Source organism: Lonchura striata, chromosome 21 (genome assembly GCF_050655825.1).
Source record: "Lonchura striata isolate lonStrDom1 chromosome 21, ASM5065582v1, whole genome shotgun sequence".
Taxonomy (NCBI): Eukaryota; Metazoa; Chordata; class Aves; order Passeriformes; family Estrildidae; genus Lonchura; species Lonchura striata.
This window is the reverse complement of record NC_140723.1, coordinates 6,534,648-6,560,185: the sequence shown is the minus strand read 5'-3', so window position 1 is coordinate 6,560,185 and position 25,538 is coordinate 6,534,648. Positions and strand designations below refer to the sequence as shown.

General features: G+C 49.0%; 1 protein-coding gene across 6 annotated transcripts in view; it reads left to right on the top strand.

Annotated features, from left to right (window-relative positions):
* DISP3 (dispatched RND transporter family member 3) overlaps positions 1-25,022 on the top strand; it is a 43,997-nt gene extending 18,975 nt beyond the window's left edge. For 3 of the 6 annotated variants that reach the window (XM_085558981.1, XM_077788168.2, XM_077788167.2), the window contains exons 2-21: positions 798-1,734; positions 3,440-3,659; positions 5,777-5,913; positions 6,396-6,530; positions 6,817-6,977; positions 7,996-8,135; positions 9,301-9,446; positions 10,887-11,048; positions 11,439-11,600; positions 12,063-12,185; positions 12,737-12,873; positions 13,375-13,556; positions 13,972-14,102; positions 14,807-14,982; positions 15,693-15,819; positions 16,633-16,778; positions 17,125-17,284; positions 17,666-17,779; positions 18,776-18,942; positions 19,575-25,022. In XM_085558981.1, the coding sequence (XP_085415107.1) occupies positions 807-1,734; positions 3,440-3,659; positions 5,777-5,913; positions 6,396-6,530; positions 6,817-6,977; positions 7,996-8,135; positions 9,301-9,446; positions 10,887-11,048; positions 11,439-11,600; positions 12,063-12,185; positions 12,737-12,873; positions 13,375-13,556; positions 13,972-14,102; positions 14,807-14,982; positions 15,693-15,819; positions 16,633-16,778; positions 17,125-17,284; positions 17,666-17,779; positions 18,776-18,942; positions 19,575-19,940 (4,020 nt within the window). In that variant the 5' untranslated portion in view covers positions 798-806 and the 3' untranslated portion in view covers positions 19,941-25,022. The remainder of the gene's footprint in view (positions 1-797; positions 1,735-3,439; positions 3,660-5,776; positions 5,914-6,395; positions 6,531-6,816; positions 6,978-7,995; positions 8,136-9,300; positions 9,447-10,886; positions 11,049-11,438; positions 11,601-12,062; positions 12,186-12,736; positions 12,874-13,374; positions 13,557-13,971; positions 14,103-14,806; positions 14,983-15,692; positions 15,820-16,632; positions 16,779-17,124; positions 17,285-17,665; positions 17,780-18,775; positions 18,943-19,574) is intronic. The other 3 variants (XM_085558983.1, XM_085558982.1, XM_077788166.2) reach the window with 3 other exon arrangements.
* Positions 25,023-25,538: the final 516 nt, after the last annotated feature.

Below are 25,538 nucleotides of genomic sequence, written 5' to 3'. Positions count from 1 at the left end.
AGGAGAACACCTACCAGGGATTATCCTTTTCTTTCCTGGCAAAGCCTGGGCCGATCAGGAAGGGTTTTCTCCTTCATTTCATAAAAGCAGGAACTGCTTCTTCTTCATGATTGTTCTGTAGGAATGGGGAAAATGCACTCCACTAGCAATATTCTGCAGGAGTGGAAGGAAGGCAGGTTGTTCATCCCTTTCCCTTCCCATCCTGTCAGTGGACATCCCATCAGGAGCTAGAGCACGGTCACAGTGAGTTCCCAGAGGGGTTGATGTGTGCAGGGTGTGGGTGTGTGAGCTTCTGGCTCTGTGTGCACACACATGCACACTCCCTGAGAAAGATGAATACTGCTATAAATAGCTGGGGAAATCTATTGTCAGTTCGAAGGAGAGGAAGATAATGCTCCCCTGCATTTTGTATCTGGTAGCATGAGCCATGCCTGGATGTGAGAGCCAGGTTAGCTAATTTAGTGCTCATGCTGCTGCAGTGTGAGCAGCATGCTGTGAATCCCTGCAGCCTCCTTGCCTGGTGCTCCTGGGGCCATGCAGAGCTTCCTCTGCCACAGCACTGGGCTCTGGGACTGCCACTTGCACTTCTCCCTCTCTGGTTCCTCTGCCAGGCAGTGTGGGTATGATAAGGCTGTTGTTTCAGTGGCTGTAGCAGATCTGTGGGGTTAGGAAGGAGTGATGCTTTCCTCCTGAGGGAACTGCAGTGTGCCTCTGTTGCTGCGAGTCTGTGGATTCACGGCTGTGCCTGTGACACCACTGCTGGGTCTTGCTGACTGCTCTTCTCTACGCGTGTGCAGGTGCTGGACATGGACACAGAGGATGACCCATTGTTACAGGATGCCTGGCTGGAGGAGGAAGATGAAGAAGTAGCCTTCAGCTCCTGGAAGAGGCGAGAGGGTGCTCTGTTGTGTGGGAAAAGCCCGTGCAGAGTCAGGCCCCTGTGTGTCACACTGCCCATGTCTGGCTTCTGGAACATTGTTGGCTGGGTGTTTACCAACCCGTACTGTGCTGGCTTCATACTTTTCCTGGGCTGTGCCATCCCCGCCGTGCTTGCTGTTGTCATGTTCCTCCACTACCCTGCCCTGGATATCGACATCTCCTACAACGCCTTCGAGATCCGCAACCACGAGTCCTCGCAGCGCTTCGACGCCCTCGCCTTGGCCCTCAAATCCCAGTTTGGGTCGTGGGGGAGGAACCGCCGGGACCTGGCTGACTTCACCTCGGAGGCCCTGCAGAGGCTCATCTTCAAGCAGCTGCAGCAGCTTCACCTCAACGCCTCCCACCTGGGGGTCGGTGCACGGGTGAAGCGCAGCCCCGCGGAGGGCAGGGTGAGCTCCCCGCAGCCCCGGGCCCGCCTGGGTGCAGCAAACCAGACATCCCGAGTCGGGAGGGGAGCCCCACGCTGGGACTACTCCAGCGCTTTCGTCAGTGCTAACACACAGACTCACGCGCACTGGCGCATTGAGCTCGTTTTTCTGGCTCGGGGGGACTCTGAGAACAACATCTTCACCACCGAGCGCCTGGTCACCATCCACGAGGTTGAGCGCAAGATCATGGACCACCCTCGCTTCAGGGAGTTCTGCTGGAAGCCCCATGAGGTCTTGAAGGACCTGCCCCTGGGTTCTTACTCCTACTGCTCCCCTCCCAGCTCCCTCATGACCTACTTCTTCCCCACTGAGAGAGGAGGGAAGATTTACTATGATGGCATGGGACAAGACCTTGCTGACATCCAAGGTGAGCTGAGGGCCGTGGGCAAGGGCTGGCATGCTCCAGGAATGCCTCTCCTCAGGTTCAGGCAGTCAGGGGGGTGCAGCTAAAAGGAGTGACTGCCTTGTATGGAGAGGAAGATGCTGCTGGGCTGTGCCTTGAGGAATTGTCTTTTCTGCCCCAGGGCCCCTTTTCTAACCCTGCAACTCAGGGTCACACAGACCCCCACAGACAAGTGAGAGGGGGTGTCCTGCATGGCACAGATGTTTTCTGCTGACCCTTGTCCCCTGGAGGGTGGTTCACTAGAGCAATGCCAGGGGCTTGAAAAGACAAATAGGGATGAGCTTCCCTGCACTACAGAGCAGATTAAAGAGGTCCGTGGGCTGCTCTGGCAGCGTGTGAGTCACCAGCTGGAAAGATTGCTATAAGGAGAGGAGGAAAAAGGCCCTGCCTCCTCCTCCCAGCTCTGTACCCTGTACTGTGCACCTCTAGTAGAACAGAGGCTCTGGGTGGTGACAAAGAGGTGACTCATGAGGAATGTGTGGGTGTGATGTGGCTGTGGGAGGTACCCCCCATCTGTCTCCCAAGCCAGGCTGCAGAGGGTACCTGTCCAGGAGCCATGCAGGGAATAAACAAAGGATTAAGTCCATCTGCTCCAATAACAGTTCTGCTACCAAAACAGGAAAGAGTATAGTTTCTGGTCTTTCTGGTACGAACTCTAGGGAACTGGATTTTGGAATAGATAGGCAGCGTCTCTTAGTCAGAACTAGCTGAGTGCCTCCATCTCTGCATCCCTCACACAATCAGGTGGCAGAAGTACCAGGTCACAGCAGAGCCAGGATTCCTCTTCCATGGGCATGGTTTAGTTCTTGTGCTTCCAAGTGTAATGGAGAAAATATTGTTCCAGAGTAAGAGAAGGAAGAGCGTCCAGCAGTGGGAGCATTGCTCAGGATGTTGCTGGCTGGGTGTCCTGGTTTGAAAAGCAAAACCAGAGGCTCTAAGTCAGAAATACAATTTATTAGGAAAAAGGGAACAAAGAACGAAATACATACAAATAGCACAAAAGAAGAACCACTGACAGAGTTAGAGATATAACCTGACACTTGCTGGCTGGGGCGGTGGTGGCAGTTATGGGTCTGTCCAAGCAGTGGTCCTGTAGACTGATGTAGTTTCCCTCTGGAGGTCCAGTGTAGAAAAGGTCTCAGCTGTTCCTCTTGGAAACGGGGATTTAATTGCTGTTTGTACAACCCTGCTTATATTCTTGATGGCATCGTTTGGCTCCTCCCTCTGGGTGGAGCATCTCACAACAGAGTGCTGTGATCTTATCAGCCATGTGGCTAAAAGAGCAGGTCCTCCTGGAAGGACTTATCTCTGAATCATGAGATAAGGAAAGAAAGGGATTGCAGCTCGAGGTGGTAATGGAATACAGCCCAATATTATAACCTAGGACACTGGGGATGCTGTGGTTCAGGTCAGTCAGGTGGAAGATGTGTCCCTGATGAGGAAATGCATGGGGGCAGCAACACAAGCAGTCACAGAAGAGAAGTGGGATGTGAGTCTTTGCAATCCAGGTTTCCCTGGCCCTCCTTGCTCTCTGGAAGGCAGCAGCAGTCAGCATTGCTCTGATGAAGGCCAGGATGATTCCCAGTTTCCCCATGGCTGACTAGATCCTGTGCCCTTGCCAAGACAATCAAGCAGGACCTAACGAGAGTGGCACTGCTTTCTCCTGCAGGGTCCCTGGAGCTGGCCATGACCCACCCCGAGTTCTACTGGTACGTAGATGAGGGTTTGTCTGCTGAGAACATGAAGAGCTCCCTGCTGCGGAGTGAGATCCTCTTCGGGGCACCCCTGCCCAACTACTACTCGGTGGAGGATCGCTGGGAGGAGCAGCGCCACAAGTTCCAGAACTTCGTCATCACCTACGTGGCCATGCTGGCCAAGCAGTCCACAAGGTGAGGGTGTGTGCAGGGAGTGCATAAGAGCAGGGAAGGGTGACAGAGCTCAGCCCTGGTTCGGGTCTCCGTGTGGTGGAAAAGTCTCTCCTCCCACCCGTGCTTCCAAAGAAAGGCTCAGCAGTCTCTGTTGTTTGGTCTCAAGGCAGTTTATTGCAAGTTATCTAAAAGATTTTCTTCTCTGGCTGCTGTGGTTTGCTCACAGCTCAGGCAGAGGCACACACACACCCTGACATCCTCTCTGACCCCGACTGCTTCTTCTCTCCCCGCCAGGGCTGCTGCTGTCTTTTATATGGGACATTACAAGTTACATGGTTACAGTTTTTCCCCAATGCCTATTACCTATATTAAATGGTGTCTTTCTACTCTAAACCAATCCATGAGTGCCAACATCACCAAGAACATGGAGGTAAGGAAGAAGAAAGAGGGAGGATAGGACTGGCCAAAATCCCTCCATCTTAAAACCTCTGACCCCCATTACAAAACTAAAACCCCCTGTACAGGACTTAAAACCCCCCTGTACAGCACTCAAAAATTCTTCCCTTTACTTTGTGACTACTTCTACTATAATATCTAAAGTTTTGTGACTTCTTGTTCTTCCTGCAAGGTTGGTAAATCATTCCATGGCTCAAACCCAAAATCACAGCTGTTTCCAGCTGCCTGCCAGGGTCTCAAATGCTTCTGACCAGGGCCTGGAACCTCCAAAAATGTCTGAGGGACATTTTAAGTTCTGACAGAAGGGCTCAGGGCTTTCAGGGCAAAAGCTCTGCCTTAAAGTTCACACCAGGGCAGAAGTACCTGTTCTACTCTGACAGCCACGTTCCATTTGGTTTCACTGGGAAGGCAGCAGGCACAGAAGGCTTGACATGCTAGCTTGGGCTGCTGGTCAGGCTTGAGCAGTGGCCAGGGCATAATGTTCCAGATGAAAAAGCATCTTCACTGAAACTGGGCTCAGCTGTGAATGATGGTGGGGAGTATATAGCAGAAAACTACTCACATTCTCCCCTTTACTGCCACTTCCACATGCCAGAGACACCAACAGAGACAATGAAAAGTGGACAAAGTTTGAATCTTCTGCCTGTCTTTCCACTGAGCTCTTGTCTGGCATAGGATCTTTTTGCTTCTGTCTTTCAAATCCAGTTCCACTAGCTCAAACAGAACTGCCTTCCTGCTCTGAATTTGGCCACTACTGGTCTGATGCAGGGGAATGAGTCTTTACTCAAGGCTGCTTAACCTGTGGATCCAATTCTGCTTTTTGTACAGAGAGGTGGGGAAGGGAGTTTCAGGGCAGGATAAGTTTCAGGAAGTGCAGGCTTTTTTCACTAACAGGTCTGTGTGACTTGTTTGAACAGAGCTTTGCTCAGTGCTTGTGTGAGAGAGAGATGATAAAATAGATCTAAGAGAGCATCCCAGTACTCAGGCAGACAGAAGGCTGTGCTTCCCAGTCCCTGTACCTTCTTAGACTCTAGCTTTCTACTGCCCTGAGTCTTAGTACTCCCCAGAAGGAAGGATGCTGACCTTCAAAAGCAGGTTGGAATGCAGGCAGCCACGGAGAATTCTCAGCAATGGGCTGGGAAAGCAGATTGTGATTCTGACAAGCCAAAAGGGAATTAAGGCCAAGGCTCAGTTCCAAAGCTCAGATCCCTGATAGCCTCCTATGGTGCAGCATTATTGTAGTTCTGGTTAAATTATGTTGGATTATTTTTTGCTCTGAGCCTGCTTCCAGAGGCAGAACCTGGTAAATCATATAGTTTCTGATTAAGCTCTCCCTCTGCCTGCATCCACAGTGCTAATATAATAAGCAATGATTAGTATTCCAGATGGAATTGGCTTTGAAGGCTCCAGGAACTGTCTATTAGTGCCTAAGACCCACCATGCAGTGAAGGAATTTAAAAAATATTAGACATGCTCTTTATTTTTCTCCTTCCCTGTGTGAATCTCACCTCCAGCAACAGCTTTGTTCAACCTGCTCTCACCACTCTGTTTCCTCAGAGAACTGCCAGGTTATTAGAGCATTGACCTCCTTTGGCTGTGGAGGAGATATTGTGCTTTAAACCACCTGGTTCTGCTCCTTTTGTGCTCAACTATTCCTCTTCTTTCATATCTCCCCACCCTAGCAAAGTCCAGGTGCTGTATGGAGGGACAGATTTGTTTGACTATGAAGTGAGGAGGACTTTCAACAATGACATGTTGCTGGCCTTCATCAGCAGTAGCTGCATAGCTGTCTTGGTCTACATCCTCACCTCCTGCTCAGGTATGCTGGAGTCACAGCTACCCTGTTGTGACACCAATCCAGATGTGCCCTGTTCTAACACAAATCCAGATGTGCCCTGTTCTAACACAAATCCAAATGAGCCCTGTCTCTCTGTGTCAAGGCTAAGGAGAGACTCTGATGCCCTGGCACCAGTGGGGCTGTGTGGCACAGCAGCATGCAGAAGGGCAAGCCAGTCTGATTCTCCAGAGCAAAGATTTATGGGCAGGGTGAGGGAAAGACTCACAGGAGGTCAGGAATAAGATGCAAATGCCCATCTTGGTAACACTGGCATAAATTTGATGTAATTTTTTTTCATGAGCCTCATGGGAAGGAGTCTGCAAGCAGTATTCCTGCAGCCCTGAACTGTTCTCTGTCACCAACACACTCATGGGATCCACTATCCCAACAGAGCAGGTGGGAGGTGTCTGTTCTGCTGGGGGTGGCCAGAAATACTATTTTTACATGTTTCTTTTCTGCTGCAGTGTTTCTGTCATTCTTTGGCATTGCCAGCATTGGACTAAGCTGCCTGGTGGCTCTGTTCCTGTACCATGTCGTGTTTGGGATCCAGTACCTGGGTATACTCAATGGTGTGGCTGCCTTTGTCATCGTGGGGATTGGTAAGCTCATCTTTACTCCAAGCCTGTGCTTTACCTGTGCTGCCTTGCCCTGCCTTCTGTCTGCAGGAGGTGGCAAATGCAGATTGAATTCTCAGGCCCTTTTCCATTACCTAGCAGTTTAATATTTGCAGGTCAAATGTCAAGGGGGCAATCAGATTTTTAGCAGGTGTCACTTCTGTGAGCAGAGTATCAATCTCACTGCTTTTCTTTTTATTTTTATTTATATTTTCTTTTTCTTTTTATTTATATTTTCTTTTTATCAATATCTCTGCTTGTCTTTGTCCAGGAGTTGATGATGTCTTTGTTTTCATCAACACCTACCGCCAAGCCACCCACCTCAAGGACCTGCGACTGCGCATGATCCACACGATCCAGACAGCAGGGAAAGCCACCTTCTTCACCTCCCTGACCACAGCTGCAGCCTATGCTGCCAACATCTTCTCTCAGGTACCCTGGACCTTTGCAATTTGGGGTTTCCATTTCTGCCAACGGGCCTAATAGATCAGGAACCTGCCAACACCATCTGTCCTCTCAGTGGGCTGCCAGATCTGCTCCTTACAGGGCTGTCTCTTTCTTCTGTAAGGTGGTGGGTTATCCAAGGGAATACTTCTGTGCTGTCACAGTACAGCTGGGCTGTAGCTGGGCAAGGTAAATCTGGCCATAACAGAAATCCAGTTCTGTTAGCCTGGTTCATTCTAGAAAATAAGTAAAACAAGTCCCTGAGAGAGCAATCATTGGTTAGATTTGAACTCAATCATGTTCCTTCTAGACTGCAGACATACCACTGGTCAAGGAGCTGGGGTGGTGTTAAGACCCAAACCAATCAGTTGTCTAACCCCAGATGTTTTAAACCCCCTATGTAAGGAGGCTTCCATTATCAACCATTGCTGTTGTCACATGGATCTCTGAGGGTTTGTGTTGCCTCCGTCTCCAACCAACAACCCCACTGTGCCACTGATCAAACAGACTCTGTTTCAGTGCTTTACCGAAAAGATTTGCTGATTTTCGTGACTGAAGTCAGCATGTACTATTCTCAGGTTCCTCCAGACATCTCTTCCTTGCCTGCTATCTCTTCAGCAATCCTGCCTCAGTCAATTCCTGTTGCTGGTGGTGGAGACAGGAATGTGACATACACACACACCAGAGTTCGTGTGGCGACAGTCAACCTCTGTTGAAGCACATTCTCTTTTATAGGGGCCTTGAATTTCCTGTGCTTTGAGGGAGGGTTGGACAAAGGTCTTAACTCTGCCCAGCTAACTGGCCAATGATACAGGGATTGGATGGGGTCCACTTGTTTGAACTTAAATTTAGCCTGTCAGTATTGTATCCAGAGGCTCGTTTGCTTCAATTCTCTAACAAGCTAAGCTGGTCAAGTAAGTGTCTGTCATGGCCAAATTATTTGTGCAGCTATAGACCAGCTATAGCCTTCACAGATCCCAATCCCATGTTGTCTCTCTTCATGTAGATCCCAGCTGTGCATGACTTTGGACTCTTCATGTCGCTGATTGTGTCCTGCTGCTGGGTAGCTGTGCTCTTCACCATGCCAGCTGCTCTTGGAATATGGACCCTTTATGTGTCCCCATTAGAGAGCTCCTGCCAAGCCAGGTGAGCCCTGCAGCCTGTGGGTGGGAAGTTGTGGAATTTGCAGTCAAGGAGGTTTGCAAATTCCTTCCCTTTTGTCTCAGTTTATCCTCATTCCCCTTAAGGAGTTTGACTTTGGCTCTGAGAGAAGGGAAATTTTAAGTTCTGCCATTCCAGATTCAAGCAAAACGGAAGGGTCAAGTCCCAGTCTCATTCTCTCTCAGTCAATCCTCTTGGTTGAATCCCATGGAGTATTGGACAATTTGTTTCCTCAGAGCACTTAATGCACAGCTAAACCTTCAAGCAGTGGAGATGCAAGCCCTGCAAGGCAGACAGATCCCCACTGCTCCTGCCTGTGAGCACAAGCAGGACGTGGAGATTTGTGTTTGAAAGTCAGCACGTTTCCTTTTCCCCTGCTCCTTAGCACTGCAGGTGACCTGGAATGATTTTATTCATTAGCAGGGAGATGAACTGCTGAAACTCCTATCACTCAGCACCCAGTGTCCACAGCTCAGCCCTGCTCTATGTGTCCAGCCCAGCCCTTGCCCTCTCAGCACTTAGCAATGGAATTTGCTGCTGGTGATGGTAAAAGGGTTTTTAAATCATGAGGATTTATGGTTAAAAGGAAAATTAAACATAGTAGGCCCTGAAAAAATAAATACCCTAGGTACATGAAGGCCTTGTACCTTGCTAGAACTGCACCTTGTGTAGCTAGTACATGATAAATGATGTAATTGTTAGATGTGATGATTGTTTAGTAATTAAATATAATTACTGTTTAATCATAAGAATAATCTTGAGAAACTGTGGTCAGGGGCCTAAGAAAGATCACGAGAAACTCATGGTTGAATAAAGTCAATGTATACAATAGAACAAAATAAGTTTAATAATTAATATGTAAGTTATATAAGGATAGAATATAAAATACGTTCAGCTCAAAAGCCATATCGGAGTCAGGTTTGGGTCTGTACCCCTGATTCCCAGAGCTCTCAATAAAAGCACCTGCAGATAATCATATCCTGTTTATGTGTGTTCCTGAATGCTGACACTGGCAGTTCCTGTTGTCTTTCCAAGCAATTGCAGCAGGTTGTTCCTGTGCTCCTTGCCACTGAAGGAGCCCACTGGTGACTCTTCACGGGGTATGTGGCTTAAAACTCTTGCCTTTGTCTCCTTTCCTGCTTCAACCCAGCTGCAGTCAGAAGTGCACCAAAAAGAGTGCCTTGCACCTGGCTGAAGATCTCTTCATTGCCTCAGCAGCCACCTCCAGAGCAGGCAGAGAGACCCTTCCCTACCTTGATGATGATATCCCACTGCTCAGCGTGGAGGAGGAGCCTGGTATGTGTCTGCTGTTTGGTGCCTTTAGGGATATCACACTGCCCACTTCATCCTCCCTACCCCTGACACTGGTCCTTGCCTCTGTTCCCTGAATTGGAAGCTGGAGATGGTGTCATCATGGGAAGTTATAGGAGTCAGGACTCAATATTCTTTGTAAGTTTGCTTTGAGATCTTCAGTGGGTGTGAATGCATGCTTTCTTAACTAGTTTGTTAATTCTCTTGGGTGCACTGTGGTCTGCTTTCTGTCTGGACTCAGTGATTGTGACATGGAAGTAGCCATGAAACATCTAATCCATACCACCAGGACAGCTCACCATGGAGTAAAGTTTTCCCCTCTTCCCTGCCATGTGGAGCACTGTATTTGGGAAGCAGGAGAAAGAACACTGTTGTTGTCCAGCATCAGCCCCCTAGAGCAGTTCCTACTTCATGGTATGAAGAGAGCAGTGACTTGCCTGAGCTCACATAAGCAATCTAGAAAAAAAAAAACCCAGAAATTCCCTATCTGTTGTTAGCAGGAGATAATCCTTCCAGTCCTGATTCCAAGAAAACGATGCTTACAGGGTCGTGCTCTCTTGTACTTTGCTTTTAAAACTTGCTGGAATCTCTTTTAAACCACCCAACAGCAATGGTCAGGGCAGTGAGTAACTTTCAGGCCCACAGACAAGCTGGAACTGGAGAAAATCAATTCCGTGGCATGTGCAGAGCCCTTGCTGCAGAGTAGGCTCTGAGATGCCTTTGACAGGCAGGCAGAGAAGCTCTGGCTCTGTGCTGCGAGAATTCTCCTTAGCATGCCAGAGCCACATGCAATGGTGATGTATGGAAATAATCCCTCTCTTCCCTGCAAACAGCAGAATGTTTTCCTCAGGGCCCCTGGGCATGAGGGAGCTGTGAGGAAGCAAAGCAGCTTGTTCCAGTGGCTGCCCAAGCGTGGTTTGTAGGTTGGCTGCACAGTGTGCCAGGCATGCTTCATCCCTCTGCAGCAAGTGCCCACTTCTCACACATAGAGAAGGGGGCATTTCCCTTGGCATCCCTGATAAGAGAATCAAGGAGGAGTCAGGAAGAGGTCAGCTGTGTATAATTAGCAGTAAGACATATTTCGTGGGGACAAATTCTGCTTGGCCCAAAAGCATGCAGTGTCCCTGTGACCTTATGGACAGTGTTTGTGGGGTTTGCTGGAGCAAGGAATAGCCTGAAGCATAGATTTGGACTGAGCTATGGATTTACATGTATAGCTGTTGCATGGCAGTGACTTGACAAAGATGCTTCTTAAAACATGCTGGAGTTAAAACTTAAACTTAAAACTGCCTCTGCTGGGGTCTTACTCCATCTCCTTATCTTGAGTGAGTTGTACAGCACCTTGTAGAACATTTGATAAAGGAGAGCAGAGAGCTCTGAGACACTCATGACACTGAGGCTACTTTTGATTTTTCTCTATTCTAGTCTCCCTGGAAATGGGGGATGTCCCCTTGGTGTCTGTGATGCCAGAAAATCTGCAGCTCTCTGCAGAGAAGAGCAGCCAGGGTCACTTGATAACTCATCTGCAAGAGCTGCTGGAACACTGGGTGCTGTGGTCTGCAGTGAAGAGCAGATGGGTGATTGTGGGTAAGCAAGGAGGAGGGTTACATCTACATGGATTTTAGAGGGTTTGACATTTCAGACAGTCTCCAAGCCTTGATTAGTAGTTACAAGAGCTGGGAAAAGGGACATGGTAAATGTCTTCTAACACAGTGGGAGAATGCTCCCTGAACAGTCAGTCCCTAAGGGACTTTTCCATCCCTTTCTTCTCACTCAGATCTAAAGTGGCAATTCCTGATGGAGTTTTTTTTCCAGGCATGGGGCTTATTACAAGAAAGCCCAGCTGCCAGTGTGCTTTAGTGGCTGTTCTTTTTCCAGCTGAAAATACCATCTTTCTACCACATGCCTGCTCTCTGAGCGTGTCTGAAGTGTGAAGTGCACGTAGGGTCCCAGGCTTACCCAGGTTTCTCCTTGCAGGGCTCTTTCTCCTCGTTTTGCTCCTGTCCATATTCTTTGCTAGCCGCCTCCATCCAGCTAGCCGTGCTCCAGTCTTGTTCCGGCCAGACACCAACATCCAGGTGCTGCTGGATCTGAAATACAACCTGAGTGCTGAAGGCATCTCCTGCATCACCTGCTCAGGTGAGAACACTGGTTCCCAAACCATGGTGGGTGCAATCCATCCTGGCCTAAGCCCTGGACTGGAGGAGCTGAAATGTGAGCAGACACCTACAATGTTCAAATATCTCGTTGGGCATTGGATGGACCCTGTGGAAAGGAGGCACACGTTGGGAATAGGATGGTTGAGTTGCCTGTAGGAGTGGAGTATTTAGAAAAGTATTTCCTGCTTTAGCCATGAACTGCCTGAGTATTTCTTCAGGAGCAATCCCTTCACAGACCATGAAAACTGACTATTTTTACTCATAAGTGCTGGTCTCATGTCAGTGCCCAGCAGAGAGACTGTGGCACTGTGTTGCCTGCTCAGGGTTTGGTAATTCAGCAGCAGAGGTGTCTGTGTCTGTCTGTGAGCAGCCTGTACACATGCCTGGTATGTCTTTTCTCATCCTGTTCACTCTTTCCTCCCTGACTAACCTTGTGGGACAGGTTTGTTTCAGGAAAAGCCCCACAGTTTGCAGAACAACATCCGAACTTCCTTGGAAAAAAAGAAGAGGGGCTCAGGTTCACCTTGGGGAAGCAAAGGCAGCGTGAGTGATGCAGGGCAGCAAGGTGAGCGAGGCATGATGACTCTGGCCACATTTGCAGCCAGGGCCCAAGGATCCACTGGGGTGCAAACAAAACCACATGCTCTCTGAATAACTGATGGGGAACAAGTCTCTTCAGAGCCTGCCCCACTGAGCCCTAGGTTGGTGCTGGATATATGGGCATCTTTAGAATGCCCCTTTCCCTGAATACCTACTGCTCTCTAGGACATGGTCCTGTGACCCTGGTGGCAGTATCATCTCGTGTCATATCCCTCTGATCTGAGAACAAGGTTAGGAACTCCAAGCTTTCACATCCCAGTAAATTCAGTTTGCAGGGGATTTTGAGGATAAAAGAGTCATGAAGACATGAATCAATAGGCCATCAGGAATTACTGCAGCTCAGGGTGTATTTGTGATGGCCTTTGAAAGATGTGCTGTGCTGCCAGAAGGCAGAGGCTGTGCCTGGTGTCTCTGAGCAGACAGCAGACTACAAGAATCCTCCTTTGCTCTGGCTCTGTCTGTAGGATTTGATGATTGAGAAGTACCACCAAACCTCATGCCCTTTGTTTTCCTCAGAGCTCCAGGGGACTGTGTACATCTCCAAGTCCAGGAGCAAGGGAAGACCAGCCATCTACAGATTCTCACTCAATGCCAGTGTCCCTGCGCCCTGGCAGATGGTGTCACCAGGAGATGGGGAGGTGCCTTCATTCCAGGTAAGTCAGTCCAGGATGCTGGACCCCTCTAGCAAGAGGGCAACACTCAGCAGGTGAGCACAAGAGCCTCCTCCTGTCTCTCCATGGGGTCCTGGGTAGCTTTGGGTGACATTTTCAGAGCACTGCAGTAGGGTGGTTAACACAGAAGGCATTGTGCTTGGCAGCATCCAAGATGATACTTTGGAGTGCCACAAGACTTCACCTGTTGCTGTTGTGAGGTGACTGTCAGTGATGGGAGCAAAACTGGGTGTCAGTAGAGGAGATGTCCCTCACCCTGGGCAGAGCAGCCACCATTCAGCCTCAGCCACGGGGAATGAGGGTATTAAGGGGCCTGTCACACACTGGTCAGCACTGGGAAGGGGCAGGCTGGGGGCTGACTGTGCCTGGCAGTGCTCATTCTGTGTGAATGTGCTCAGGGAGGAAGGGAGAGTGTGATGCTAACGTGCAACAGGCTGCAACCCTGTGGAGTTAAGTGTCTGTTTTCATTAATCCATTGCTTAGGTGTATAGAGTGCCTTTCGGTAACTTCACCAGGAAGCTGACAGCTTGTGTGTCCACAGTAGGGCTGCTTAAGCAGATGAGCCCCAGGAAGTGGATGATGACCACCTTGTCCTGTGACACCAAGAAGGGCTGGAAGTTCGATTTCAGTTTCTACGTGGCCTCCAAGGAGCAGCAGCGAACACGGTAACCTTCCAAAACCCCCCTTGGGACAAGGCAACAGAAACAGCACAGCTGGGAGGCTGATATGAGATGCCTAATGGCCAGTGCTAGTCCTGCCCTTAATCTGTGACACCCATGGTTCTAGAATTTGCTTTGCTACATATATGCCCCATCTCTGCAGTCACTTTGCAGGCCCCATAGCATCATCAACAGGCAAAAGGCTTGAGAGACTGTGACTGGGGGGCTTCTTTGAGTGGCAAAAAGATGTTGGTGATTTGGTTCTTGCCCTTACTCACCTGAACTCTTGGGCTGAATAGTCTGCAGATGTTCACCTTTCCCATCACTTCTGTCCATGAGAATGTCTATTTCCATGTAATATTTTGGACGCTTCATCTTCTCTACCTCTGTTCCCCCATAACAAACTTTCTTTGCTGCACAGGAAGCTGTATTTTGCTCAGTCACACAAGCCCCCTTACCATGGCCGAGTGTGTGTGGCACCTCCGGGCTGTCTGCTCAGCTCCAGCCCAGATGGACCCACCAAAGGCATCCTGTACGTTCCCAGCGAGAAAGGTAAGCTGATACCTGCCTGTGGGAATCCAGGGCATCCCTCTGGCTGCCCTGGCAGGTCTGGGATCCTGGCAGGGGTCAGGAACCCCCTGGACAGAGCCCCCAGAGACACTGGCTGTGATCTCTGGCCATGGAAAAGAGTTTTCAGTCTTACAGCATCAATTACAAGCTCTGAGTGTCTGATATCAGTAATAATTAAGTGTGGCATGGATGCAAAAGTAAAATTTTAGGATTCTAGATAAGGGGTTCAAAGGGGACAAGATGGAGGAAATTGGGTGTGTTTTGTCCTTTTTCTCCTTCTTCACGCCCTCCATGTTTCACTGTGGTGTTGGCATTTTTCTGTTGGTTCAGGCTGGGGACACACTGTCCAACGTAGGTGACAGATATTGGCACGTTATTGTAAATCCAGCCCAGGGAGTTTCTGGTATTTAATGTTTGTCACATCCCACTGAGGGCAGAGCCCCACACGCTGCCCTGCAGGACAGAGCTGGGCAGGGCAGCAGAACAGTTAGAGATAAACAGAATAAACAACCTGGAAACCAGCACAGACCAATTATGGCTTCTGCTTTGGCAGCAGGGCAGAAAGACAGAGACCTTTTACAATCTGGGAATCATCAATAGCTCAGATTTCAACACATGCCAAGATCCAGAGAATCAGACCTTTTTTTGCCATCTAATATAACCGACTTTCATTGTGTATTTGACAGCAGCACCCAAAGCAAAGCTGTCAGCCACGTCTGGATTTAACCCCTGCATGAACACGGGCTGCGGGAAGCCGGCGGTGCGGCCGCTGGTGGACACGGGAGCGATGGTGTTTGTGGTTTTTGGGATCCGAGGCGTGAACCGCACGCGGCGCCGGGACAACCACGTCCTCGGGGACATGGTACACATGGTTTGGCATGCTCGGGGCTGGCAAGAGAGGGGCAGGCTCTCTGCATGGTGTTTAGTTCATACCCACAGCCCAGGGTGGTCCAGCGCTCTGGACAGATGCTAGGGCAGGGGTTGTAGCATTGTGATAAGCCAGTAGAGTTCTGCTTTAGCAAATTGACAAAATAATGGAGATCAGGAAGTCCTTACTGAAAAAACCACTTCAGACTTTTCGGAAAATCCCTCTGAGTGCAATATGTAACCTTCTAATTTTGAGTCTAAACCTGGCTTTCTTGAGGATTTTTGAAACAAACCCATCTTGATCGTGGTATAAAATCTCACTACACATTAAAGACTGAGGGAGCTGATATTTTTCCATAATATATATATTTTTATGAAGTCTTAACAAAAAATAAAAATCAATTACTCTAGGGAAACTCACTAAATGTGACTTTTCTAGAAGCAGCTTATCTGTGAGATCTCATACCTTGACACACGACAGTCTTTCCCTAGAAAAATTATGCTTAGCTTGGCTGCTGCACTTCAGCTTTCTGCTGTTCTTCCTGCTCTGTGATTTGGGGGTACTGTGCAGGACCAGCCTTTGCCTGTTTCCTCCGAAGGGGCAGTGAGAAATGCAGGCAGTGGAGCGGGCAGGAAGCTGGAGTGCCAGTTGCTGTGTGTATGTCTCACGTGTGGTGCTCTTGTCATTGTGTCTCCTTGTGAAAGGGCAGTGTTATCTACGATGACAGCTTTGACCTCTTCAAAGAGATTGGCAACCTGTGCCGCCTCTGCAAAGCCATTGCCAGCAACTCTGAGCTGGTGAAGCCCGGAGGGGCTCAGTGCCTGCCCTCGGGTAGGTTAGACTAACTCCTCTGCAGCCCTACCTGTGCTTGCTTGAGCTGGGGTCCTCAACAGCAAACCAGAAAGGGGGACTGCTTCCTGCTGTCTCCTTTTCTTCCCAAGGCAGCTTGACCCTTCTAGAACATGCCATTAGTTGTGCTTTTTGGGACAGAAAGAAAGGAAGATTGTCTCTTTAATGCCAAAGACACTGGGTATATTCTTTGGGATTTAATCCAGAAAGATGAGGACAGAATTGCATTTTTTCTTTTTAGTCATGGGTATTGCTTGAGATATAATCTTTTGATTCAGTAAATATCCTTTTAGTAGCTCCTGCATAACAATGAGCTCACACCTGATCTCATTGCAGAGAGGCTACTCACTGTCTCTGTGGCTTTGCATACCTGACCAGTGACCATCTCTCCCACCTTCAGAGGTCACAAGCTTCTGGTGCTGAGCCTAGGAAGTGTACATTGGCTTCAGGCAAAAAGCCAGTTTCATGTCTGGAGCAAATCCCTTGCCAGGCCAGGCAGACTTGCTCTTTGTGCTGCTTCCTGACAGCTGGGGGCAAACAGCAGTGGCACTGTCCTGTCCCATGCTGATGACAGAGTGTCCTTTGAAGCTACAGCAGCTGAGAGCTGTGATGCCGAGACCTCAAGGGTTTTGGCAGACCAGAGTGGCAAGGGGAAGCAGCTGTGGACAAATGGGTCCTATGATTCTCTTGGGGCTCTCATTTTGGGTTGTTGGTTGGGTTTTCTTCATCTCTTTGCTCCAATGTGCTTCCTTTCCCTGTTCTGTCCTCCATCTCTTGCTCTTTCTTTCTCCACAGGTTACAGCATCTCCTCCTTTCTGCAGATGTTGCACCCAGAGTGCAAGAACATCCCTGAGCCAAACCTGCTGCCTGGACAGCTCTCTCATGGGGCAGTGGGGGTGAAGGATGGGAAGGTGCAGTGGATCTCCATGGCATTTGAATCGGTGAGCACATGGCATCACCTGGTGACATTCTCATTCTGGTGACAGTTTCATCTTGTGACTTCTGGGGGTTTAGCTCTGCTCTTTCTGCACTGGCCACTTCCATTTGCAGAAATAAATTAGTGTTTATTAGCATTTGTTGCAGACAGATGCCTGCACTCACAAGTTGGTAGGAGGGGCTGCTTACACCACAATTAGCTCAGGCAAAAAGCTGGTGGCAGATTTGCCCAAATGCCACTGCCAGTTCTGCCTGGTGCTGCCACTTGGGCTAGGTTGCTGTGCCCTTTCCCTTGCCATGCATACCCTGCCCAAAGAGCAGGACACGAGTGATGTGTTTATTTTGTTACAGACAACCTACAAGGGGAAATCATCCTTCCAGACATATGCTGACTATCTGAAATGGGAGACATTCCTGCAGCAGCAACTCCAGCTCTTCCCAGAGGGCTCTGCTCTCAGGCATGGTTTCCAGACCTGTGAGCACTGGAAGCAGATTTTCATGGAGATTATAGGCAAGTGACTGCCACGTTTCTCTCCCTGGGGAACCCATGTTCTCTGATACATCTTCACAGCACACTCCATCCCATATGGTGGGCATGGGTTATATCTGCAGTCCTTTGCCATTGCTGTGCAAACTCTTAAAGCTTGTTCCTGCCCTAAACAATGTGTGTTGTCAAAATTAGGCAAAGCCCAAGGAAGTAGGTAAGGGAAGGGAGTCAGCCCTGCTGATGTGAGATTCAAGAAACCAATCACCTTCTTTCCACTTTCATTCTCCCCCTCCTGTCTTCCCCAGTGTGAGTCCCTGCCTGCCTTGTTGCCAGCAGGAACATGGTGCCTTTCTCATCGCAGCTGTCACCTTCCAGGATTCATATCAGCTGGCTGTTTCCTTCCAGGAGTGCAGAGTGCCCTGTATGGCCTTGTCCTCTCGCTGGTCATCTGTGTGGCTGCTGTGGCAGTGTTCACCACACACATCCTCCTCCTGCTGCCAGTGCTGCTCAGCATCTTAGGTAAAAGCACCCATTCCAACGTGTCAGGCTTTCACTTTTCCTGAAATTGATGGATTGTGGCACTGCTGATTCTCTGGTGATTTGAAGTGAATTGCTTGTATTCTTTGCAAACTCTTCTGGCTTTCCAGGAGCCAATCCTAGAGAACAGGCAGGCTAAGTGAACAGAAGGAACTCTCAAAAAATACACAGAAACCTCACTGGGAAAGTAGATTTGTGTGTCTACTTCCTAGTGTGTTTTATCTACACAATCCCTTCTATTTGTTTAAATAAGGGTTTTAGCTATACAAATGCCATCCCTACCTGTTATGTATAATAATGTGATTAAGTCCTACAAGCTCTGAATAACAATTGCACTGCTTTCCAAGAGCCTGTACCATGGCTGCTGTTTCCAAGCACTGGAAGATGGTAAAAGCTGATATTACATTTTAGCAATGTTTTAGTATTTGAAGCAAAATTGTAAATTGTTTCCTCTCCCGGGCTGGTGATTTGATAATATTGTGGTCTAAATATGTTGCTAAAACTCATAGTTTAAAAATCAAATCTAACATTTTGAAACCACATTGTCTCCCACGTATGACTCACAAAGGAAAAGCACACTTTGCCTTCAAGTGTGCTCAGCCTAAGTGCAAATATGGCAAGCAAAACAACAGGCTCACTTCCCTGTGGTCCTTGTGTGCACACATGGACACTTGTCTGGGCTTGGATTAATTTTTCAAGAGTTAGTTTAGACTGGCATCAGTCTATCAGTTTGCCTGATATTTAGCTCGGTGTTCCACTAGGCCCAGCAGGTCTGGTCACCTTACAAAATGGTCCCTGTGCTAAGGGAGGGTGAGGGAAGTGTTTGTGGCAGGGGGACTGTGTACCAGATTCAGACTGGGTGGCACACACACCTATGGGGTATGATCCCAAACTCCCCAGGGACTGACTTGTGTCAGTAGGCTTGTGCAGCATCCCCAGAGTCCTTTACATTTGCCTAACAACACCTTTCTCACACAGGGGTTGTCTGCCTCGTGGTGACCATCATGTACTGGTCTGGCTGGGAGATGGGAGCTGTGGAAGCCATTTCCCTCTCCATCCTCGTTGGCTCCTCTGTTGATTACTGCGTGCACTTGGTGGAGGGTTACCTGCTGGCAGGGGAGAACCTGCCACTCCACCAGGCAGAGGTGAGCTCTGTTCTTCCTACAGCCTTGCATTCCTTCCTCTTGTGCCCTCCGTGCACTCAGCTGTGATGTAGGACACGTGATGGGCAAGGGGGACTGTGTTCTGGCAGCCTCAGAGCATCCCTGGGGTGTGGTGTTTGCTGCTTGCAAATCTGACTGCTCCAGACTGTGAGCTGGTGTACCTGAGTACAGTAAACTCAGATGAGGGTTTTCAGCCCACATGGTTGTCCCTTTGTTGCTGGTCACAGCTGTTTCCAAAGCAACCTGTTTTCATATCCAAGTGAAGTCAGTCTGTGCTGAAACAGCTCTACACTAATTCTGTAACCTCTGAAAATTGCTTTGCTGGACTGACCGCCAGCTCACCTCTGGCCTTGTTAACATCTTTTGTCTCACTGGGAAGATGGAGACTAAAAAAACCTGGGATCTTTGATGCCAGTGTAGTGTCTGTGTGGTGTAGGCCCAGCAATCAGTCTGATGTGGTGCAAAGGAGGCACAAAATCCATCAGCCTTTGCCTCTGCTGGGTTCTAAGCCTATGGCTCTTTGCACAGCATGCTTTTGGGGATATCTGAGCTGCACTCGAGCGCATCAGTGCAGCCCCATGTTCCTGTCACCCTGACACTGCTGTCCCCTGCAGCAGGACCCCACGGCGTGCCGGCAGTGGAGGACCATGGAAGCCGTGCGGCACGTGGGGGTGGCCATCGTCTCCAGCGCCATCACCACCCTGATCGCCACCGTGCCCCTGTTCTTCTGCATCATCGCCCCCTTCGCCAAGTTTGGGAAGATCGTGGCCCTCAACACGGGGGTGTCCATCCTGTACACCTTAACTGTGAGCACAGCCCTGCTGAGCACCATGGCGCCCGGCACCTTCACCCGCAGCAGGACTTCCTGCCTCAAGGCTGTGCTGGGGGTGCTCCTGGCTGCCCTGCTGGGTCTCTGCATCTGCCTTGTCCTGCTGAAGAGCGGATTTAAGATCCCCCTCCCCAATGGGACAGCCCTGTAGACCCCAGGCCAAGGGCCACGTGGTCTGTCCTCTTGCTGCTTTTCTTTTTTCTTTTCTTTTTAAAGAATATTTTTGGTAAGAAAACAAAGAGGAAAAAAAGTCCCTTTTTTCATGAAGTTTTTCAATTCCAGATGCACTTTATTTTCTAATGAGTTTTGCTCTAAACTTGTATTTATTTTAGGTAGTGATGGATGGATGATGGAAAGTGAGGGCTGCCCAAGTGAGGGAATACCTCAGCCTGTGAATAGGAGAGGAGGAAGTTTCCTTCTCTCAGTTTTCTTTCTTCTTTCTTTTTTTTCTTCTCTTGTTCTTTTAATTTATTTTTAACAAATAACATCTTTCCGGACCCATAAGGCTAACACGGGAGAATTTGGGAAGGTTATCTGATCCTTTCAAAAATCCTTCCCTCTGTCCTATCCCTTCACTTGTCCAGGGTCAGAATTGCAATGATGACTCTTAGGTGATGTCCTACTCCCACAGCAAGCCTGTGCCTCATTCCTTGAGCCTTCAAAAACAGCAGTGAGCTGTTGGATAGGCCTGGGGAGCAGCATTGTCTGGATCCCTTTGCCAAGCCCTGACCCCAAGCCAGAGCAGCAGTGAACCTGCTGCACAGGAGCTCTTATGAGTGTCCCTTTAGGGTCCAAACTAGAGCTGCTGCATGGCACCACCTGCAGAGAGGGTGTTGGGACACAAGGCATTCCCCTTCCTTCTGGAGGGACAGTGCACTTTGTACTGGGATCTCATGTGTCTGTGAAGAGCCATCAGGAACCAGACGGTGCCCTCGGCAGCCTGCCCTCCTCTCCCTCATCTCAGTAGTGAGGTCAAGGCAGTTTCAATGCCCAATCCCCCCATGTCACTTCACCAGTCACTGCCTCTGCTCTTCCTGGTGGAGGGAAAAGAGAGCCCCGAGGTGCCTGCAGAGCTCTTTGGTCATAGCAGTCAGCTTTAGCCTGAGGACAAGGTAACCCCTGGGGCCAGGTAGAGCCCATACCTGGTGGTATGCACAGCATCCTCTGTGGAGCTCAGAGACACCCTCCATCCTGGAGACCTGAGGGCACCAGAGCTGCAGCTATGTCTGCTCTGAGCAGATGGTTTATATTAAAGTAAAATGAAATCCCAAACTGGTGCCATTAACAAGGACATTTGAAGCATCACCGAGTCTGTCGTATTTTTAAAATTGAAATAGCTGAGTGTGCATTGATATACAGCACATCTGATCCTTGGCAGAAGGGGAGGGTCAGGCCCACTGGGAGATGCATTAACCAGTATTTACAAGGATGCCAACAAAGTAATGTGGCCAGGAAGCAACCTGACCCAATTTCTTTGCAGATTTCATGTCCTGGTGGCTTTGTGTTCTCTTTCTGGATCAACCCCTCTTTTTAAGATGAAATTTCCAGGAAATCCAACCCCATTGCCAGCCATTTTGTGGGGCCTGCACTGCTGAGAGACTGAGCTGCTTCTACTTGGCTCAGTGTATCCCTGCTTTGATCCCTGCCAGTCTAACACCTTCACATTGTGTCATCCCTGTGAAAATGGATCAAATACTTGTTCCTCAAGGTGTCCCCAAAGTTCCCCAAGCTGAAGAGAGGAGTTCCTATTGTTTCCAGGTGCACTCCAGAGTAATCCTGCTGCAGGCAGTGAGGGCCATGAGAACATGAGTCGAGCAGAACGTGAGTAGCCTGGTTTGTCCTTGCTATCCCATGGTGCTTCTGAGTTACCCCTTTCTGCAAAGTGTTAAATGTTTCCTGGCACCCACCTCTGATCTGCACCAGCTCCTTCATAACGAACCCTGTGCCCGTGAATAAATGGTTCTGGAGAGGGTTTTTGACTATCCTTAAGCTGTGCTGCTTTGATGTGCACAGTTTAGCCCCATCCTTGATCTGTAAGCCGTGCTTTGCCTGTGTCTGTGCTCCAGATTTAACTCTTGGTGGTGTCCTGAGCACTCCTAAGTGCAGTGACTGGAGAGGGCAGGAGTGCTTGTGATATGCATACAGCCCCACGGGACCTGTGTGGCTGTGCAGGTGCTGCAGGGTGTCCCTGGCACTGTGGCCAAGGATTCTCTGGCTGGTGGCTTGACTTGAACTTAGCAAACACTTCCAACCTCTTTTGGGTGATTGATATTTATATAATATATTGATATTAAAGCTGATGGATATTTCCAGGTCAACAGGCAAGAGGGTAAGGTGCTGAGGGCACCCTTAGAGGAAGTTCATCCTTCTATAAGTATGGAGAAACCTTTAAAGGCCTTTAAGAAAAGGCACAGATGTGCTTTGAATTCTGTGAAGCTGAAAGCCTATGTAAGCCCTTGGTATCTATGTTTGTGCTCACTGTAAAGAGGCTACATAAATGCCCCACCTCCAGTGTGATTCTGGATATGCCATGCTGGGAACATTCATTCAGCCACTGTGGGGAAGCAAAAATTAATTTTAAAGTAAAGGGAAGCCTTGTATGTTTTTTGAGTCTGATCTGGCAGTGTCTCTGACCTGCAGACAAAAATAACAAGAGTTCTTGGCACCTGACAGGATCCATCCTGATTTCTGAAGCAGGTAGGGAAAAGGACAAGCTCTCATTTTCGCTCCTCCTCCTCTCCTGCCAGCCCAGGCTCCCTCTGTGCAGAAGGGCTGGCAGGCACTAGCAGGAACAGGGCATCACCTTGTTTTTTGTTGCCCAAAGTGCTACTAGGAATGCAATGGCTAGAACAATTCAGAAGGAACAGGGGAGACCAAGATAAGTGCAAACTATTCACAAAGGCATGCTCAGGAGATTGTGCCCCTCCAGAAGGAAAACTGAGGCAAGGAGAGGAGGAGGAACTTACCCCAGATGTAGCAGGATGGCAGAAGAGGCAGTAGAGGATCCTAGGTGGTGTTTTATGTTGTCACCTGAGACCCTGATTAAACACAGTCATGACGCTTAAGATCTAACTAGACATTTGCCCCATCACTGCCTCACCCTGCACAGCTCTGTGGTCAGGGTGGCTGGTGCTTTCTCCACATGCAGTGGAGTGACAGAGACTTAAAATTGGAGCCCAGCCTTCTGCAAAGCATTTAAAACATCCTGATCTCCCCAGGCATCTGTGGAGACAGCAAATGAATAGCAGATGGATACATGTCCACGTAGGCAGTGTCATCCTTGTGATTACAGAATACTCATAAAATTATAGAGGTAAGAAAAGGGATGGCTTTATCTGAGCTACTGTGGAGGTGTAGCTGACAGCCCTGCTGGGAATTGGTGCTCCAAGGCAGATGCTCATAGCAATAAAAAGCAAGGCTTCACCTATCTGGTGCTGTTCCAGGAGCAGATGTTCACCTTAAACGATTCCTCCCACATCTTTGCCTATCTTCTTTTCCCTGATGACTCTTCTGTTTCACAGGCCACCTCCTGGGCCCTGTTGTCTTGGTAAACAAGATTCAGCCTTCTTATTCAGCCTTCTTCATGGTAGGTGTTTGTGCCTGAGGTGCTCACAGTCTGGACTGAAAGTGGCTGGAAAAGTCTTGAGAATTTCCTTAGGCAAATGAAGCCAGGGAGTAAAACAGCTTTGCACAAAGCTTTCAGTTTTGATGTTTCTAAACAGAACACATCAGATCAGCCTTACTTGGAAGAAAATGCTCTGATTTCCATTTCAAAATTATCTTTGTGCAATTAAAAAGCATACAGGAATTTTCAGTCAGCACATGGCAATGGAATGTGCCTGTAAACTGCTCACTCCTTTATTTCTAGTAAATCCTGGTTTGAGGCTTAACCTCTGAAATGTTAAGTTAGTGTTTCAGGAGGGGGGTCATTCTGGAACTATGCAGTCTCCTACAAAGCAGAGTGGTCTTGTCCTGCCCAGAAGTTCTCTCCCTTCCAGTGCAGGGCACAGAAGGACACTGCTCCTTGCTGCTGAAGCTCTGAGATTCATGCACAGAGCTGGTGTGGCTGCTCTCTGCCTTCAGTGGAGCTACTGAGTGAGTCCAGGGCTCCCCATCACTGTGAACACTCAGAGAAAGAGTCCCTACTCAAAACAGCCCTGTGCACATCAGCTTTGGAGTAGGGAGGAAGAGAGTTGATGTGCTGTGCAGAGATCAGCGTAAGAGGAAGGAAAAGATCAATGATTTGTTGCTCTGTTTGTTTCTTTATGTTGTGGTGCCTCTTGCGGTGCTGGGTTTGGGCAACTGGGGCATCAGATTTGGCTGCTGACCTCAGCAATTGCCAGGGCTGCACATTCTGAAAGGAATCAGTGGCTGAGCTGGACTGTTTTTCTCAATTCCTGCTGGATCTGAAAATATGGTAGCCTGAGAAATATCCCCAAGGAGAAGGATATGTTGACACTTGGAGAGCTGCTGGGACCATTAACACAGTAGTCTGGAGGCAATGGTCTCCAGAGACCCTGGCTTTGCCTCCACTGGAGCAAACTGAGATGTGGCAGTGTCCCAAGTCTTTCAGCTTGTCCTGCACTGAATTTCTGTAGCAGAGCAGCCTGCCCTTCTGGCAGGTTATAAAAGGCTTTTTGTTTAAACCCATGACACCTATTTATCCTCCACACTATCCACCAAGGAAGCTGTGCAGACTGATTTGCAGCCAGGCAGGACAAATTCAATGTCTTGGTTACTTCTTCCAAAATCACTCCTCACCCTAGATAACGTTTAAGCCATAGTTTACATATATTTTGGATTTGTACCCAGGCTCCCAGAGCTAGACATCTTTCAATGCTGTCTCCATCCTGAGGACAGAGGTTTTTGGCTTTTTCCTCTCTTCTCGTCCTTTGGGCAGTTGCTGAAGGGAGGTGGGGGGCAGTGACCATGGCCAGAGGCAGAGCAACAGGCAGATGAGCAGAAAGGTTTGGAGGCAGAAGCAGAACAAATGGGAGGGGGGATGGCTCAAAATGCAAGGGGGAAGAGGTTTGAGCACCCCAAGGGCAGTGAGGGAGGGCACTGCCATTCCACCACGTTGTGTGCAGACCTTAAGAGTGTCAGTTCTCAGAGTGATGTAGCACAATTCCTGATGTATGCGTGTCACTTTTGTAAGTTGTCTCCTACCCTCACTATTTTCAGTGTTCCTTGATTTTTGGAGACTGTTGTAAATAAAAAGATTTTGACATTGGCACATTTGGATCCCTCACTCATCATCACATGGCTGTTCATGCACACATACTGACAGCCAGAGTGGCACTGCCAGGATCTGTGTTGTGTGAGGAATGCAGGGGGGATGAAGCCACAGAGCCAGTTCCTAAGATGCACAGGATTGTCTGCTCCTACTACTGAAGCCGAGCCTCTTGAATCCAACTTACCACATCCAGGAGAGCTGACAATCTGGAAAAGGCAGTGCAGGAACCCACACAGGTCTGCAAGAGGACTGACTAGAACAAGAGCTTTAGCCATGGATTGTGGAAGCTTTTTACTCCTCCATTTTGTGCTGTGCTTCTCCCAGTGTATGAAGATTGCCCTGTGCTGACTCCACGAGGATGGGGCTCACCTGCCTGCTCCTGCAGCCCTGCAGTTTCCCACATCACACAGTGTCTGGCATGGACTTCTGGTGGAGGTTTTGTCTGTCTGTCCTGTGCTGCAGCACCAAAGGGTTGTTCTGCACCTCCCAGGACCCCACTGAAGAGCCCTCAGTCCC